Consider the following 13,643-nt stretch of genomic DNA (forward strand, 5'->3'; position numbering starts at 1 on the left):
TTCCACAGCCGGAAGAAGTTCGCATCTTAATAGTCTTCGGGGAAAACCGGATGTGGAGAAGGAAATAGGGTCCGGCGCTGAGCTGGAGTGAGTGTGGTTTCGTTGTTGCGTTTCCTTTGGAGACGCTTTCTGTGGCGAAGTGAAATGGCGAGAGTCTTGGACCGGTGGTTGTAGGAGGTAGACAGTTCGCGTGGGCTTCCTTCGCCTACTTGGCCTACGTGCCTTCTGCCCATGCAGCGGTGTTTCTCCTCAAAGGGCCGTAGGCAACGCCATCAGAATCGGTTTTTCAGTGGTTTTTGACCCCTCCGACGCTCCGTCTTCGGAGGGGCTTCGCGGCGTTCTCCGTGTCCGCCCATCCTTCGCGGACGCCCGCTGCCATGGCGACTGTGCTGCACGCGGTCTTGCGCCAGTTTCGTTGGCTCCCCGGCCGCCCGAGGCCTGCGACAGGCAAGTGGCGCCTGATTCCAGGCGCAGGTGGGAAGGAGCCTGGGAGCGCCCAGCTCCTCTGACCTCGGCCTTTTTCTTGCCCCGCAGAAATGCCGTTCCGAGCAAGGAGCGACGGCGTCGGCCTGCTGTATCCGCACCACATCCCCACCTCCCCGCTGCAGAAAGCGCTGCTGGCCGCGGGTTCCGCGGCTATGGCGCTCTATAACCCCTACCGCCACGGTAAGGCCTCCCGCGCCTTGTCCCCGTGGGAGCGGCTGGGAGCCGTTTGCTGTGGGTAACTGGAGCATAGTCTAGGTCGAGATAACCTGGTTGCAGCTCGTAACTACTCGGAATGTTTATGAAATTGCAGATTCCTGGATCTAACTGTTGAATCTGCCGTGGAGGGAGAAAGGAGCGTGGAATCCGAAAGTCTGCCTAACTACTTGGGAGAATCTGTCATTCAGCCATGTTGAGAACAGCTAGACTAAATAGATGATTCATAAGTACTGATCAGCTTATAACATTCTACTAGAAAGTCAATTTAATGAGGTCAGGGTCCGTGTCTGCCTCGTTCCACTGTATCTGCAGCCTTCTGGATAGTGCCTGGCACATAGTAAATGCTCAATAAATGTTTGCTGAATGTGTAACTAGAACATCGTAGGGTTCTACAGTGTTTTTCTCATCCCTCCCAGGATTTTTGAGTTCTGGGAAATACTGTTATTCCTACTAATAAAAACAATAAGCTAGACACAGTGGCTCACGCCTATAATCCCAATACTTTGGAGGGGCCAAAGCGGGCAGATGGCTTGAGCTAAGGAGTTTGAGGCCAGCCTGGGCAACATGGTGAATCCCCATATCTACAAAAAAAATGCAAAAATTAATTGGGCCTGGTTGCATGTGGCTGTATTCCCAGTTACTTGGAAGGCTGAGGTGGGGAGGATCATTTGAGCAGGGGAGTTCGAGACTTCAGAGAGCTGTGATTGCACCATTGCACTCCAACCTGGGCAAGAATGAGACCCTGTCTTAAACAAAAAACACTATATATCCATGTCGCCAGTGGTTTTTTGGTTTTTTTGTTTTGTTTTGTTTTGAGACAGAATGTCTCTCTGTGGCCCACGCTGGAGTGCAGCGGTGCGATCTCGGCTCTCTGCACCCCCCACCTCCCAGGTTCAAGCGATTTTTGTGCCTCAGCTTCCGGAGTAACTGGGCTTACAGGCCTGTGCCACCTGGGCTAATTGTTGTATTTTTAGTAGAAACCAGATTTCGCCATGTTGCCCAGGCCTGTCTCAAACTCCTGACCTCAGGTGATTCACTCACCTGGCCTCCCAAAGTGTTGGGATTACAGGCGTGAGCCACCACACCCAGCCAAGGCCAGCGAATTTTTAAATTTTTTTTGTAGAGTTGGGGTCTTGCCATGTTGCCCAGGCTGGTCTGAAACTCTTTGCCTCTAGCGATCCTCCTGCCTCAGGTCCTCCCCCGCCCGTTGGAATTACAGGCGTCAGCCACTACCGCTTATCCACCAAGTGTTATATATGCATGATTTTCATGGTTTCTCACAAGAACCATCTAAGAAAGTTGTCTGCACTTCATAAATTAGGATACCAAGGCTGAAAAACGTGAAGCAGGCTAGGCATGGTGACTCACAACTGTAACCCCAACAATTTGAGAATCCAAGATGGGAGGATCACTTGAGGCCAAAGTTCAAGACCAGCCTGGGCAACATAGCAAGACCTCATCTCTACAGAAAATTTAAAAAGCTAGCTGCACACCTGTAGTCCTAGCAGTGAGCTGTGATCACAGCACTTCACTCCAGCCTGGGCAACAGAGCAAGACCCTGTCTCAAAAAACAAAACAAAACAGAAATGTGAAGCAGCTTGCACTAGGTCACCTAGATAGTGAACACACCTGGGCTGTAGCCCAGCACTCTCTTAGATGCCTAAGCCTCTACCAATCAATGGAGACGTGATATTGTATTGTGAAAAGTGACTTAGAAAATGTTTAGAATATTGTGACAAGCGGAGCCGTCCCACCCCAGTAGATAAAGAATAAGAACTATAGATGTGTATACTGAGCCCTTGTTTTGTGCTGGGCAATTTGCTAAGTGTTCTATATAAATCCTTACAATGAAGAGCTAGATATTATCTCTAATTTATCCTGTAGGAAACAGGCTCAGACAGGGTCAGGTAACTTAGACCTAAGATGACATCCCCCATTTGTGCCTGTCTCTGTCCTTTCAGACATGGTTGCAGTTCTAGGGGAGACCACGGGACACCGAACCCTGAAGGTCCTCAGGGACCAGATGAGGAGGGATCCAGAGGGTGCCCAGATCCTGCAGTAGGTCCCAGCTCTGCCTGGGGGTCTGGGGGTAATCTCTAGGTATTCTGACCTTTCTAGAATCACATTTTGTTTGTTCTGTTCCTCTAGCATGCTCTTGATACCCTGGCCACATATAGTTGCACAGACTGGGCACTGCCCAATTCCAGGGATGTCGTTCATATACACATGTATACACTGTGATGACCTCTGAGTTGGGCAGTATGATGGCATTGGCCCAGTTTCAGCCACAGGGCTCTGTGTTACTAAATTCCCATAACATGTGCTGGCTTTACCCCTCCCTTGCAGTACCTTTTGCAAGTACTCTGGTCAGATTCGAGGACTGTCTTCCTGCCTAGATTGTTCCCCTGCCCTTGTCCTTGGTTTGGGGTAGTATGCTAAGTCCCTGATACTGACCTGGCCAGTTGTAGGTGCTCCATTAAGGTTTGTGGTGGCCACATTGCTCCTCTGTGGGTTCTTCTGCCTCCTAGCTCACTGCAGTTGGATCTTTCACCTACCTTTGCCAGCCCTCTCCCAATACCCAAGTCTTGCCTTTCAGGGAGCGTCCCCGGATTTCGACATCCACCCTCGACCTGGGCAAGCTCCAGAGCCTACCAGAGGGCTCCCTGGGCCGCGAATATCTCCGTTTTCTGGATGTGAACGTGAGTTTTCAGCTTCTGTGTACTTAGCAGTCACCAGACAGGACAGAGGAATAGCACAGGCCTGACACCCTGAGTAAAGAGGAGCCCTGAGCTGCCACCATAGACGAGAGTGCTTTTCAGGGTTATGCCAAGGCTTTGTCATTTTCTATGGGACAGGCAAATGGGTGGAACATGCCTTCAAATGATAATACTGGCCAGTGTCCACTAACCTCCCACTGCATGCTTGATGCCAGCTGCATCTGTGGTCTTGCTGAATCCCCCCCACAACCCTGTCAAGTATGTTCCATTTTTTTTTTTTAATATATGTATTTTTATTTCATTTTTCTCTTGTTTCCGCTTCTGTCTCTTCTAAGAAAAAAGAAAAAGAAAGTATGTTCTATTATTATCCTCTTTTAGTACATAAGGAAACAGAGGCTCAGAGCATTGAAGCAACTTGCTAATTTCACGCAGCTGGTATTAATGGAGCCAGTAATCAACGCCAGGTCATGCTCTTAACTGCTGTACTATGCTCCCTTGTTCCACGGACATCGCTGTCCGTGATGTGGCAGGTTTGACACTCTCCAGCCCCAGGCAAAGGAGGACAAGGAGAGGGGGAAAGGGGATGTCCCGACTGTTGGTGAACTCATTCACTTACTGAGCCTCTGCCATGTGCCATCCTTTTGGTTTTTTGTTTTGAGACAGAGCCTCGCTCTGTCACCCAGGCTGGAGTGCAGTGGGGCGGTCATGGCTCACTGCAGCTCAGCTTCCCAGGTTCAGGCAATTCTCTTGCTTCATCCTCCCATGTACCTTGGATTATAGGTGCACAACACAACGCCTGGCTAATTTTTCTATTTTTAGTAGAGATGGGGTTTTACCATATTGGCCAGGCCGGTCTTGAATTCCTGACCTCAAGTGATCTGCCTGCCTCAGCCTTCCAAAGTGCTGAGATTATAGGCCTAAGTCACCGTGCCTGGCCCATCCATTTTTTGTGTGTACTGGGGATATAATGGTGAACTGGACAGCCAAGTTTCCCACCCTTATTTCTATTCTAGTTGGAGAGGTAGACAATAAAATAGTTTAAAAGATTTTTCAGGGTGGGCACAATGGTTCACACCTATAATCTCAGCATTTTGGGAGGCCTAGGCGGGCAGATCACCTGAGGTCAGGAGTTTGAGACCAGCCTGGCCAACATGGTAGAACCCTGTCTCTACTAAAAATACAAAAGTTAGCCGGGTGTGGTGGTGTGCGCCTATAATCGCAGCTACTTTGGAGGCTGAGGAGAATTGCTTGAACCTGGGAGGCAGAGATTGCAGTGAGCCGAGATCGCACCACTGCACTCCAGCCTGGGTGACAGAGTGAGACTCTGTCTCAAACAAAACAAAAAAATTCATATAAAAATACAGGTAAGGCCGGGCACGGTGGCTCAACACCTGTAATCCCAGCACTTTGGGAGGCTGAGGTGGGTAGATCACAAGGTTAGGAGTTCCAGACCAGCCTGGCCAATATGGTGAAACCTCGTCTCTACTAAAAATATAAAAATTAGCCGGACATGGTGGCATGTGCCTACTTGGGAGGCTGAGGCAGAAGAATCACTTGAACCCAGGAGTCAGAGGTTGCAGTGTACCGAGATCACACTACTGCATTCCAGCCTGGGCAACAGTGTGAGACTCCATCTCTAAATAAATAAATTAAATTAAATACAGGTAAATTTTTTTTTTTTTTTTTGAGAGTTTCGCTGGTTACCCAGGCTGGAGTGCAATGGCGCAATCTCGGCTCAGAGCAACCTCCGTCTCCTGGGTTCAAGCCATTCTCCTGCCTTAGCCTCCTGAGTAGCTGGGACTATAGGCGTGTGCCACAATGCCCAGCTAATTTTTTTTGTATTTTTAGTAGAGACGGGGTTTCACCGTGTTGACCAGGATGGTCTCGATCTCTTGACCTCGTGATCCACCCACCTCGGCCTCCCAAAATGCTGGGATTATAGGCGTGAGCCACCGCGCCTGGCCAAATGTTTTAAGCAATTAGAATATTCTGGCACTAGGCCGGGCATGGTGGCTCACGTGTGTAATCCTAATACTTTGGGAGGCTGAGGTGGGCAGATCACTTGAGCCCAGGAATTAGAGGCCAGCCTGGGCAACATGGTGAAACCCTGTCTCTGCAAAAAACACAAAAAATTAACCAGGCATAGTGATGTGTACCCATAGTCCCAGCCACCTGGGAGGGAGTTTGAGGTGGGAGGATGAGTTGAGCGCAGGAGGTTGAGGGCCGTGACCTGTGATCACACCACTGCACTCTAGCCTGGGCAGCAGAGCAAGACCCTGTCTCAAAAAAAAAAAGTACACCAGCACTATTGTCAGCAGTTGGGATACAGTGGACAAAACCAGCAAAAAGCCTGCCTTAGTGGAGCTTACATTCTGGCGGCTATGAACAGAAGTTAGTGTGATAGAAGACAGTGTTTCTGATGGGATGGTCAGGGCCGGCTCCTCTGAGGAGACGTGGAAGGTGAGGAGGATCCAACCCTGTGGAGAGCTGGGGAAGAGCATTCTGAGTAGAGGCACCGGCAAGGGCAGAGGCCCCACGTATTTAGGAAAAGGAAGGTCGACCAGTATGGCTGCAGAGGAGTGAAGGGAGGAGAGACAGTGAGTGGGCTGGGAAGTCAGTCAGGGCTGGGCCCTGACTAGAGGCCACCAGTATGATGGCATTGGCCCAGTTTCAGCCACAGGGCTCTGTGTTACTAAATTCCCATAACATGTGCTGGCTTTACCCCTCCCTTGCAGTACCTTTTGCAAGTACTCTGGTCAGATTCGAGGACTGTCTTCCTGCCTAGATTGTTCCCCTGCCCTTGTCCTTGGTTTGGGGTAGTATACTAAATCCCTGATACTGACCTAGCCAGTTGTAGGTGCTCCATTAAGGTTTGTGGTGGCCACATTGCTCCTCTGTGGGTTCTTCTATATTTTGTAATAGGAGCAGTAGGAAGCTTGTGGAAAGTCTGGAGCAAGATGGTAACATTGATTTGTAAAGGACCTTAGGATCCAGTTGGCCTATCTTCCCTGTCCCTGTGCCATCTTCCCTCCCTCCTCCAACACAGATACATCCCATCAAGGTCCCCCTACCAAATGCCTATCCAGCCCGGCTGCCAGAGCCAGCCAGGCTGGAGGAGGTAAGGGGTCTCCAAAGTTTCCCCAGAACAGTTTCTCAGTCTTGGCAGTGTCAGTGTTTGGGCTGGGTCACTCTTGGTTGTCGGGGTGGTCCTGAACATGGTAGGGTGTTTCCTGGCATCCCTGGCTGCTACTCACTGGGTGCCAGGAGCACCCCTGCCAAGTTGTGACAACCACAGATGTCTCCAGAGATTACAGATGTCCACTGGTGGGCAGTGGGGAACCACTGCTCTAGATGGTTATTGTCCCTGAGACGATGTTCTGTTCCTCAGTCTCCTGCACAGCCACCTTGACAGGCGATCGCTTGCCCTATTTTTTATTTATTTATTTATTTTTTGAGACTGAGTTTCGCTGTTGTTACCCAGACTGGAGTGCAGTGGCACGATCTCGGCTCACCACAACCTCCGCCTTCTGGGTTCAAGCAGTTCTCCTGCCTCAGCCTCCCGAGTAGCTGGGACTACAGGCGCGCACCACCATGCCCAGCTAATTTTTGTATTTTTAGTAGAGACGGGTTTCACCTTGTTGACCAGGATGGTCTCGATCTCTTGACCTCGTGATCCACCCGCCTCGGCCTCCTGAAGTGCTGGGATTACAGGCTTGAGCCACCACGCCCGGACACTTGCCCTATTTTATACCATCTCAGATTTCACCAGGATGCAAATTTCATCAGTGGGAAACTAACTCTCCAGAGTGACCTGCCTCAAGTGCCACACAGGGAGAGACAGTCTTCTGAATTTCCCCCCCAGTATTTAGTCCTGTTGCTGTGGAGGAGAGGGCGTAGCAGGGATGGGACTGCCAGGGCACCTTGCTCAGCCACAGTCCCACTTGTGGTAAGCACTCTGGCGATTGTGACACAAGGAAAGCAAGGAAATCAGCAGCTCATGGAATGCAAAGGAGTACCTTTGTTTCCACCAAGATTTAGATAAAGGTTCAAGGTGAGGCCACCCTCCCCTCCCTGAGGCTGACTTTGTTGTAGGTGCGGTCATCTTGCAGCATCAAGATTACAGACGGGCTTGAGAATTAGGAGGAGCCTGAGTTACAATCCTGCCTCTCTTCTCAGCTTTACAACCTTGGACAAATCCTCCAACCTTGCTAAGTCTCTGATTCCTCATCAGAAGTAAGAGGACCTCACATATATCTTCCAGGGCACTTATTAGCCTTGGTAATGGATGTTAAGGCCACTAGCTTTAGAATCTAACAGACTTTGTTTCAAATCCTGACTGAGCCACTTTACTAGCCGTGTGATCTTGGGCAAATTACTTTATCCCTCTGAACCTTGTTTTCCTTATCTTTTTTTTGTCTCCTCTGTCACCCAAGCTGGAGGGCATAATTTGAGCTCACTGCAACCTCCCCCTCCTGACGATTCTCCTGCCTCAGCCTTCCGAGTAGCTGGGACTACAGGGGCACGCCACCACCCCTGGCTAATTTTTGTATTTTTAGTATAGGCAGGGTTTCACCATATTGGCCAGGCTGGTCTCAAACTCCTGACCTCAAGTTATCAGCTGGCCTTGGCCTCCCAAAGTGCTGGGATTACAGGCCTGAGTCACCATGGGCAGCCCTTGTTTTCCTTATCTATATCTGCATAATAACAGTATTTATCTCTGAGATTGCAAGGATGAAATATATACATAAAGGACACCCTACGCTGCCGCTGCACATGGTGGATACTCTATGATCAGCTTCACACAACAAGTAGAACTGCAGAGGGAATTAGGTCCTAGGACCTTGTAAGGCCACAGACACAGATCGAGCATGGTATTAAGCCAACAGCCCCAAAGCCAGGGAGACATCAGATCTCAGCTTGTGGACACTCTGAGGGCATTCTTTGGGAAAAGGAAGACCAGGCTATGCCCACTCTTTATGAGTGCTGCTGAGTACTCAGAAGCAGTGGCCAGGTAAGAGGAGGAGACAACATTCCTACCTGAGGTCAAAGAAGTCCCAGGGCTGGCCCTTTAGTCATATGTTCAAGAGATGTTCATTCATCCAGGCCTGGGATCAGGCTACTGGAGGTAAAAGAATAAGCAAAACAGAGCCAGCCCTGCCCTTGTGTAGCAGACAGGCTGTTGCAATACCATCCATAAAAATATAACGTGAGCATGTAGGTCATTTAAAATTTTCTGCCAGCCACTTTAATTGCAAAAAGAAACAGGTGGAACTGGGCACAGTGGCTCACACCTGTAATCCCAGCACTTTGGGAGGCTGAGGCTGGTGGATCAGCTGAGGTCAGGAGTTCGAGACCAGCCTGGCCAACATGATGAAACCCCATCTCTACTAAAAATATAAAAATTAGCCTGGCATGGTGGTGGGAGCCTGTAATCCCAGCTACTTGGGAGGCTGAGACAAGAGAATTGCTTGAACCCAGGAGGTGGAGATTGCAGTGAGCCATGTTTGCACCATTGCACTCCAGCCTGGGCAACGAGAGCAAAACTCCATCTGCCCCCCAAAAAAAGGTGGAATTAATTTATTTTCTTTTGAGACAAAATCTTGCTTCTGTCACTCAGGCTGGAGTGCAAAGGCACCATCTCAGCTCATTGCAGCCTCTGCCTCCCAGGTTCAAGCAATTCTCTGGTCTCAGCCTCCCAAGTAGCTGGGATTACAGGCTCCCACCATCATGCCAGGCCAATTTTTGTATTTTTAGTAGAGATGGGGTTTCATCATGTTGGCCAGGCTGATCTTGAACTCCTATGTTGATCTGCCTGCCTCAGCCTCCCAAAGTGCTGAGATTATAGGTGTGAGCCACTGCACCTGGCCAGAATTAATTTTAAATATGCATCTTGTTTAGCCCAGTATATCCAAAGTATTATTTCAAAGTAATATTTCAAAAATCAATATTTTCAAATTACTGAGATTTTTACATTCTTTAAGTCTCTTGTATTTTATGTGTTTAGCACATCTCAGTTGGAACTTGCCACCTTTCTCAGTGGCCACATGTGGCAAATGGCTGCCAATCTGGACAGTGCAGGTCTAGGAGACATTAATTATCACACATTAAACATCAACGTACACTTATTTTAAGTGCCACAAAGAGGTGCATGATGCTTCAAGAGACCATAACATGAACCTGAGTGGTCTATAGGGATGGCTTCAGGGTGGGGTGGGGGGCGGGGGACGCTTAACCCAGGTCATGAAGGATAAGTAGGAATTACCACAGTGAAGATGGGGATAGTGGGAGAGAGCAGCACCCCAAGCTGGGAGCAACTTGTGCTAGCACCAGGGTCTTTGGGGCTTCATTTTCTGTTTTTGTTTTTAGAGACAATATCTTGCTTGCGTGCAGCGGTATAGTCAGAGCTCCCTGTAACCTTAAACTCGGGCTCAAGCAATCCTCCTGTCTCAGCCTCCTGAGTAGCTGAGACTGCAGGCATACATAACCACACCTGACTAATTTTTGTATTTTTCTTTTCTTGGAGACAGAGTCTCTCACTCTGTTACCCAGGCTGGAGTGTAGTGGTGCGATCTCGGCTCACTACAACCTCTGCCTCCTGGGTTCAAGTGATTCTCCTGTTTCAGCTTCCCAAGTAGCTGGGTTTACAGGTGTGCCTCACCACACCTGGCTGATTTTTGTATTTTTTAGTAAAGATGGAGTTTCTAGGCCAGACGCAGTGGCTCATGCCTGTAATCCCAGCACTTTGGGAGGCTGAGTTGGGTGGATCACAAGGTCAAGAGATCAAGACCATCCTGGCCAACATGGTGAAACCCCGTCTCTACTAAAAATACAAAAATTAGCTGGGCGTGGTGGCACGCACCTGTAGTCCCAGCTACTTGGGAGGCTGAGGCAGGAGAATTGCTTGAACCTGGGAGGCAGAGGTTGCAGTGAGCCGAATTTGTGCCACTGCACTCCAGCCTGGAGCCTGGCTACAGAGTGAGACTCTGTCTTTAAATAAATAGATATACATACATACATACATAAAAAGATGGAGTTTCTCCATGTTAACCAGGCTGGTGTTGAACTCCTGACCTCAGGTGATCTGCCTGCCTCAACCTCCCAAAGTGTTGGGATTACAGGCGTGAGCTACCATGCCCAGCCTAATTTTTGTATTTTTTATAGAGACAGGGTCTTGCTATGTTGCCCAAGATGGTCTTGAACTCCTGGCCTCAAGTGATCCTCCTGCCTTGGCTTCCCAAAGTGGTGGGATTACAGGCATGAGCCTGTAAATTTTAATTTTTGACTATAGTAAATTTTAAAAGCACAAAATAAAATTTACCATCTTAATCTTTTTTTTTTTTTTTTTTTTGAGACAGAGTCTCACTCTCACCCAGGCTGGAGTGCAGTGGCATGATCTTGGCTCACTGCAACCTTTGTCTCCTGGGTTCAAGTGAGTCTCCTGCCTCAGTTTCCCTAGTAGCTGGGAGTACAGGCGTGCACCACCACACCCGGCTAATTTTTGTATTTTTTAGTAGAAACGAAGTTTCACCATGTTGGACAGGCTGGTCTCCATCTCCTGACCTCATGATCTGTCCGCCTTGGCCTACCAAAGGTCTGGGATTACAAGTGTGAGCCACCATGCCTGGCCCTACCATCTTAATCTTTTAAAAGTGTACAGTTTAGTAGTGAAGTATATTCACATTGTTATGCAGAAATGAACTTTTTCATCTTCCAAAACTGAAACTCTGATACCTATTCAATAACTGCTCATTCCCCACTCCTTATTGAGAGCTTCTGTACCACAGATTCTAATAGGCCATAGACATTACATGTGAGTTGGGGCAAGCCAAGGAGTGAAGGTTGCCAGTTCCAGCATATTCTGTGCCCAAAGCCTCCATAGTTAGCAGGTATGGATGGAAACTAATCTTTTATTTATTTATTTTGAGACGGCGCCTCGCTTTGTCGTCAAGGCTGCAGTGCAGTGGCACGATCTCGGCTCACTGCAACTTCCACCTCCCAGGTTCAAGCAATTATCCTGTCTCACCCTCCCAAGTAGCTGGGATTACAGGTGCCTGCCACCATGCCCAGCTAATGATTGTATTTTTAGTAGAGATGGGGTTTCACCATATTGGTCAGACTGGTCTCAAACTCCTGACCTCAGGTGATCCACCTGCCTCAGCCTCCCAAAGTGCTGGGATTACTGGCATGAGCCATGGCGCCTGACCAGTCCCCGGGGTTTTCTAGTAGGGTATGAGTTTGTTGAGAGTTGTGACAGTGCCAGAGAGAGTCTGGCAAATCGGGTCCTAGAAACCATCAGGAAGGGTTCTAAGGGAGGCTCGTGGTTGTCAGAGGGTCTCCCCAGACACCCGAGCACCCACCCGCTTCGTGGATGATGAGGAGCTCGCATACGTGATTCAGCGGTACCGGGAGGTGCACGACATGCTCCACACCGTGCTGGGGATGCCCACCAACATCCTGGGTGAGTACCACCAACCCCAACGGCCTGTCTCCCTGGGTGGCTTCAGGGCCAGGCAGGGCTTGCCTATCTCCACCACCCCCTGCATCACCTGGCTTGTGCCTCATTTTCTGCTTTACCTGAACATCTTGGTAGCACCTTCGCCACACATCCCCCTTCTCCCTCCCGCTGCCTCTCAGGGTTCCTGCACTGATGTAGCGGCAGCCCATCCTCAAGGCTCTTGGTCTCTTTTTGGGCTTAGCTGCTTTCCTGCTCTGAAACCTCAGCAGCTCCCTAAGACCTACAGGAACCATCCTGGAGTGTTTAGCCTGGCTTATGGGGCAATAGGATCCTCTGTGCCCTGACCCCAGGCTTCTTCTCCATCCCTTATTCCCTTCTGTTTACTCTTGGGCCCTCTCCCATACCCTAAGCTGAGTGCCCCAGGTTCCAGCACAGGCCAGGACTGGGCACAGCTGACCCTGGTAGAGATTAGAGAGGAACAATTGCCTCTCTTTGCCCTGCTGTGAGCACCACTGGCCTTTCCTTTAGATAGCCTGTTCACCTCCCAACCCATCCCTCACCCCCAGGGGAGATCGTGGTGAAATGGTTTGAGGCTGTCCAGACTGGCCTGCCCATGTGCATCCTGGGTGCACTCTTTGGACCAATCCAACTCAGTGCTCAGTAAGTTTTCAAGTGGTGGGTGGGTCAGGGTTGGGGGGTTGGAGTTGGCAGAACTCAGAGGGACCAGGGCTCCTGGAAGTAGGAAGAGCACACAGGTCCCTGCACAGCCCTTTCTAGTTCTCCAGAAAGTAAGGGTAGAAGGAATGGAGCAGAGATGTGAAACTGGCTTGGGACAGGGGTCTTCAAGGGAGCAAATAAAGCCTGTACATTTCACAGGACTCTGGGGTCTCTTGGGTCAGGCCTAAATGCAGCATCAGAATGAGGGTCAGTGAGAAGGGAGGTTGGTGTTAGATTCTGGAATGAGGGGGCCATGATTTAAATCTGAGCTTCGACATGTTCAAGATGTGTGACTTTAGGCTTGGGATTCCACCTCACTGAGATCTGTTGTCTCATCTGAAAAGGAGGAATAGTAACTACATCCTTCCAAGGTCTTTGTGAGGATGAACTGAGAAAATGCACATCAAGTGCTGAACTGTGGAGTGCCTGGCCCCCAGGAACCTTACGTTTTCTTTTTCCTCTGCTGCCCCACAGGAGCCTGCAAGTGTTGATCTCAGAGTTGATCCCATGGGCCATTCAGAATGGGCGCAGAGCCCCATGTCTCCTCAACCTGTACTATGAGCAGCGCTGGGAGCAGCCCCTGAGGGCTTTGCAGGAGGAGCTGGGAATTACCGCACCACCCATACACATCCAAGGCTTGGCCTGAGCTCCTGAGCCAGTGGGGCCTGGCCTGCCTCCACCCACTGCTTCCCTTGGGGGCAGAAGGCTTTGTTCCTCTTCTTTGAACACTGACCCTTGGACTACATTTATCATAATTTGTCATAGCCACTGCTGAGTGGCCTTGAGGACCAACCCCCAGGGAGCAAGCAGTACAGTGGGACTCCCAGGGGAACCAGCAGCTCCCCAAAAAGAACCGTGCATGAACAGCTGTAAGTCATCTGGGCTCATGCTGGGATGCTGGAGATCTACGCTCCTGTCCCAGACTCCTCCCAGGCAGCCAGGTTTGCTGGGTGTCCTCACAGGAGTGAGGCTACACCCACTTCCAAAAGCCTGAGAAGAGGGAAGCAGAGTGGGAGGCAAGTGTTTATGAATAAAGGCTCCCATTAGGTCAA

At 49.8% G+C, this 13,643-nt stretch overlaps 1 protein-coding gene across 2 annotated transcripts; it reads left to right on the forward strand.

Moving 5' to 3' along the window:
• The first annotated feature begins 31 nt into the window (after window positions 1-31).
• Window positions 32-13,643, forward strand: COQ4 (coenzyme Q4). Of its 2 annotated transcripts, none has more exons than XM_009003517.3 (7): window positions 32-87; window positions 535-666; window positions 2,664-2,760; window positions 3,299-3,401; window positions 11,748-11,877; window positions 12,441-12,534; window positions 13,066-13,643. In XM_009003517.3, the coding sequence occupies exons 2-7, from the start codon at window positions 537-539 to the stop codon at window positions 13,235-13,237; spliced, it is 726 nt and encodes a 241-aa protein (XP_009001765.1). In that variant the 5' UTR covers window positions 32-87; window positions 535-536; the 3' UTR covers window positions 13,238-13,643. The 2 variants fall into 2 exon arrangements, with proteins under 2 accessions (XP_009001765.1, XP_002743395.1); XM_002743349.6 differs by lacking the exon at window positions 32-87 and adding an exon at window positions 358-447.

Source organism: Callithrix jacchus, chromosome 1 (assembly GCF_049354715.1).
Source record: "Callithrix jacchus isolate 240 chromosome 1, calJac240_pri, whole genome shotgun sequence".
NCBI classification, from domain to species: domain Eukaryota; kingdom Metazoa; phylum Chordata; class Mammalia; order Primates; family Cebidae; genus Callithrix; species Callithrix jacchus.

Bases quoted from the DNA above. Each gene is read 5' to 3' on its own strand.
- COQ4 (XM_002743349.6), top strand. From the start codon at position 378: ATGGCGACTGTGCTGCACGCGGTCTTGCGCCAGTTTCGTTGGCTCCCC. The intron at 448-534 runs GCAAGTGGCGCC...CTTGCCCCGCAG, and splicing joins CCGCCCGAGGCCTGCGACAG to AAATGCCGTTCCGAGCAAGG. The intron at 3,402-11,747 runs GTGAGTTTTCAG...CGTGGTTGTCAG, and splicing joins TCCGTTTTCTGGATGTGAAC to AGGGTCTCCCCAGACACCCG.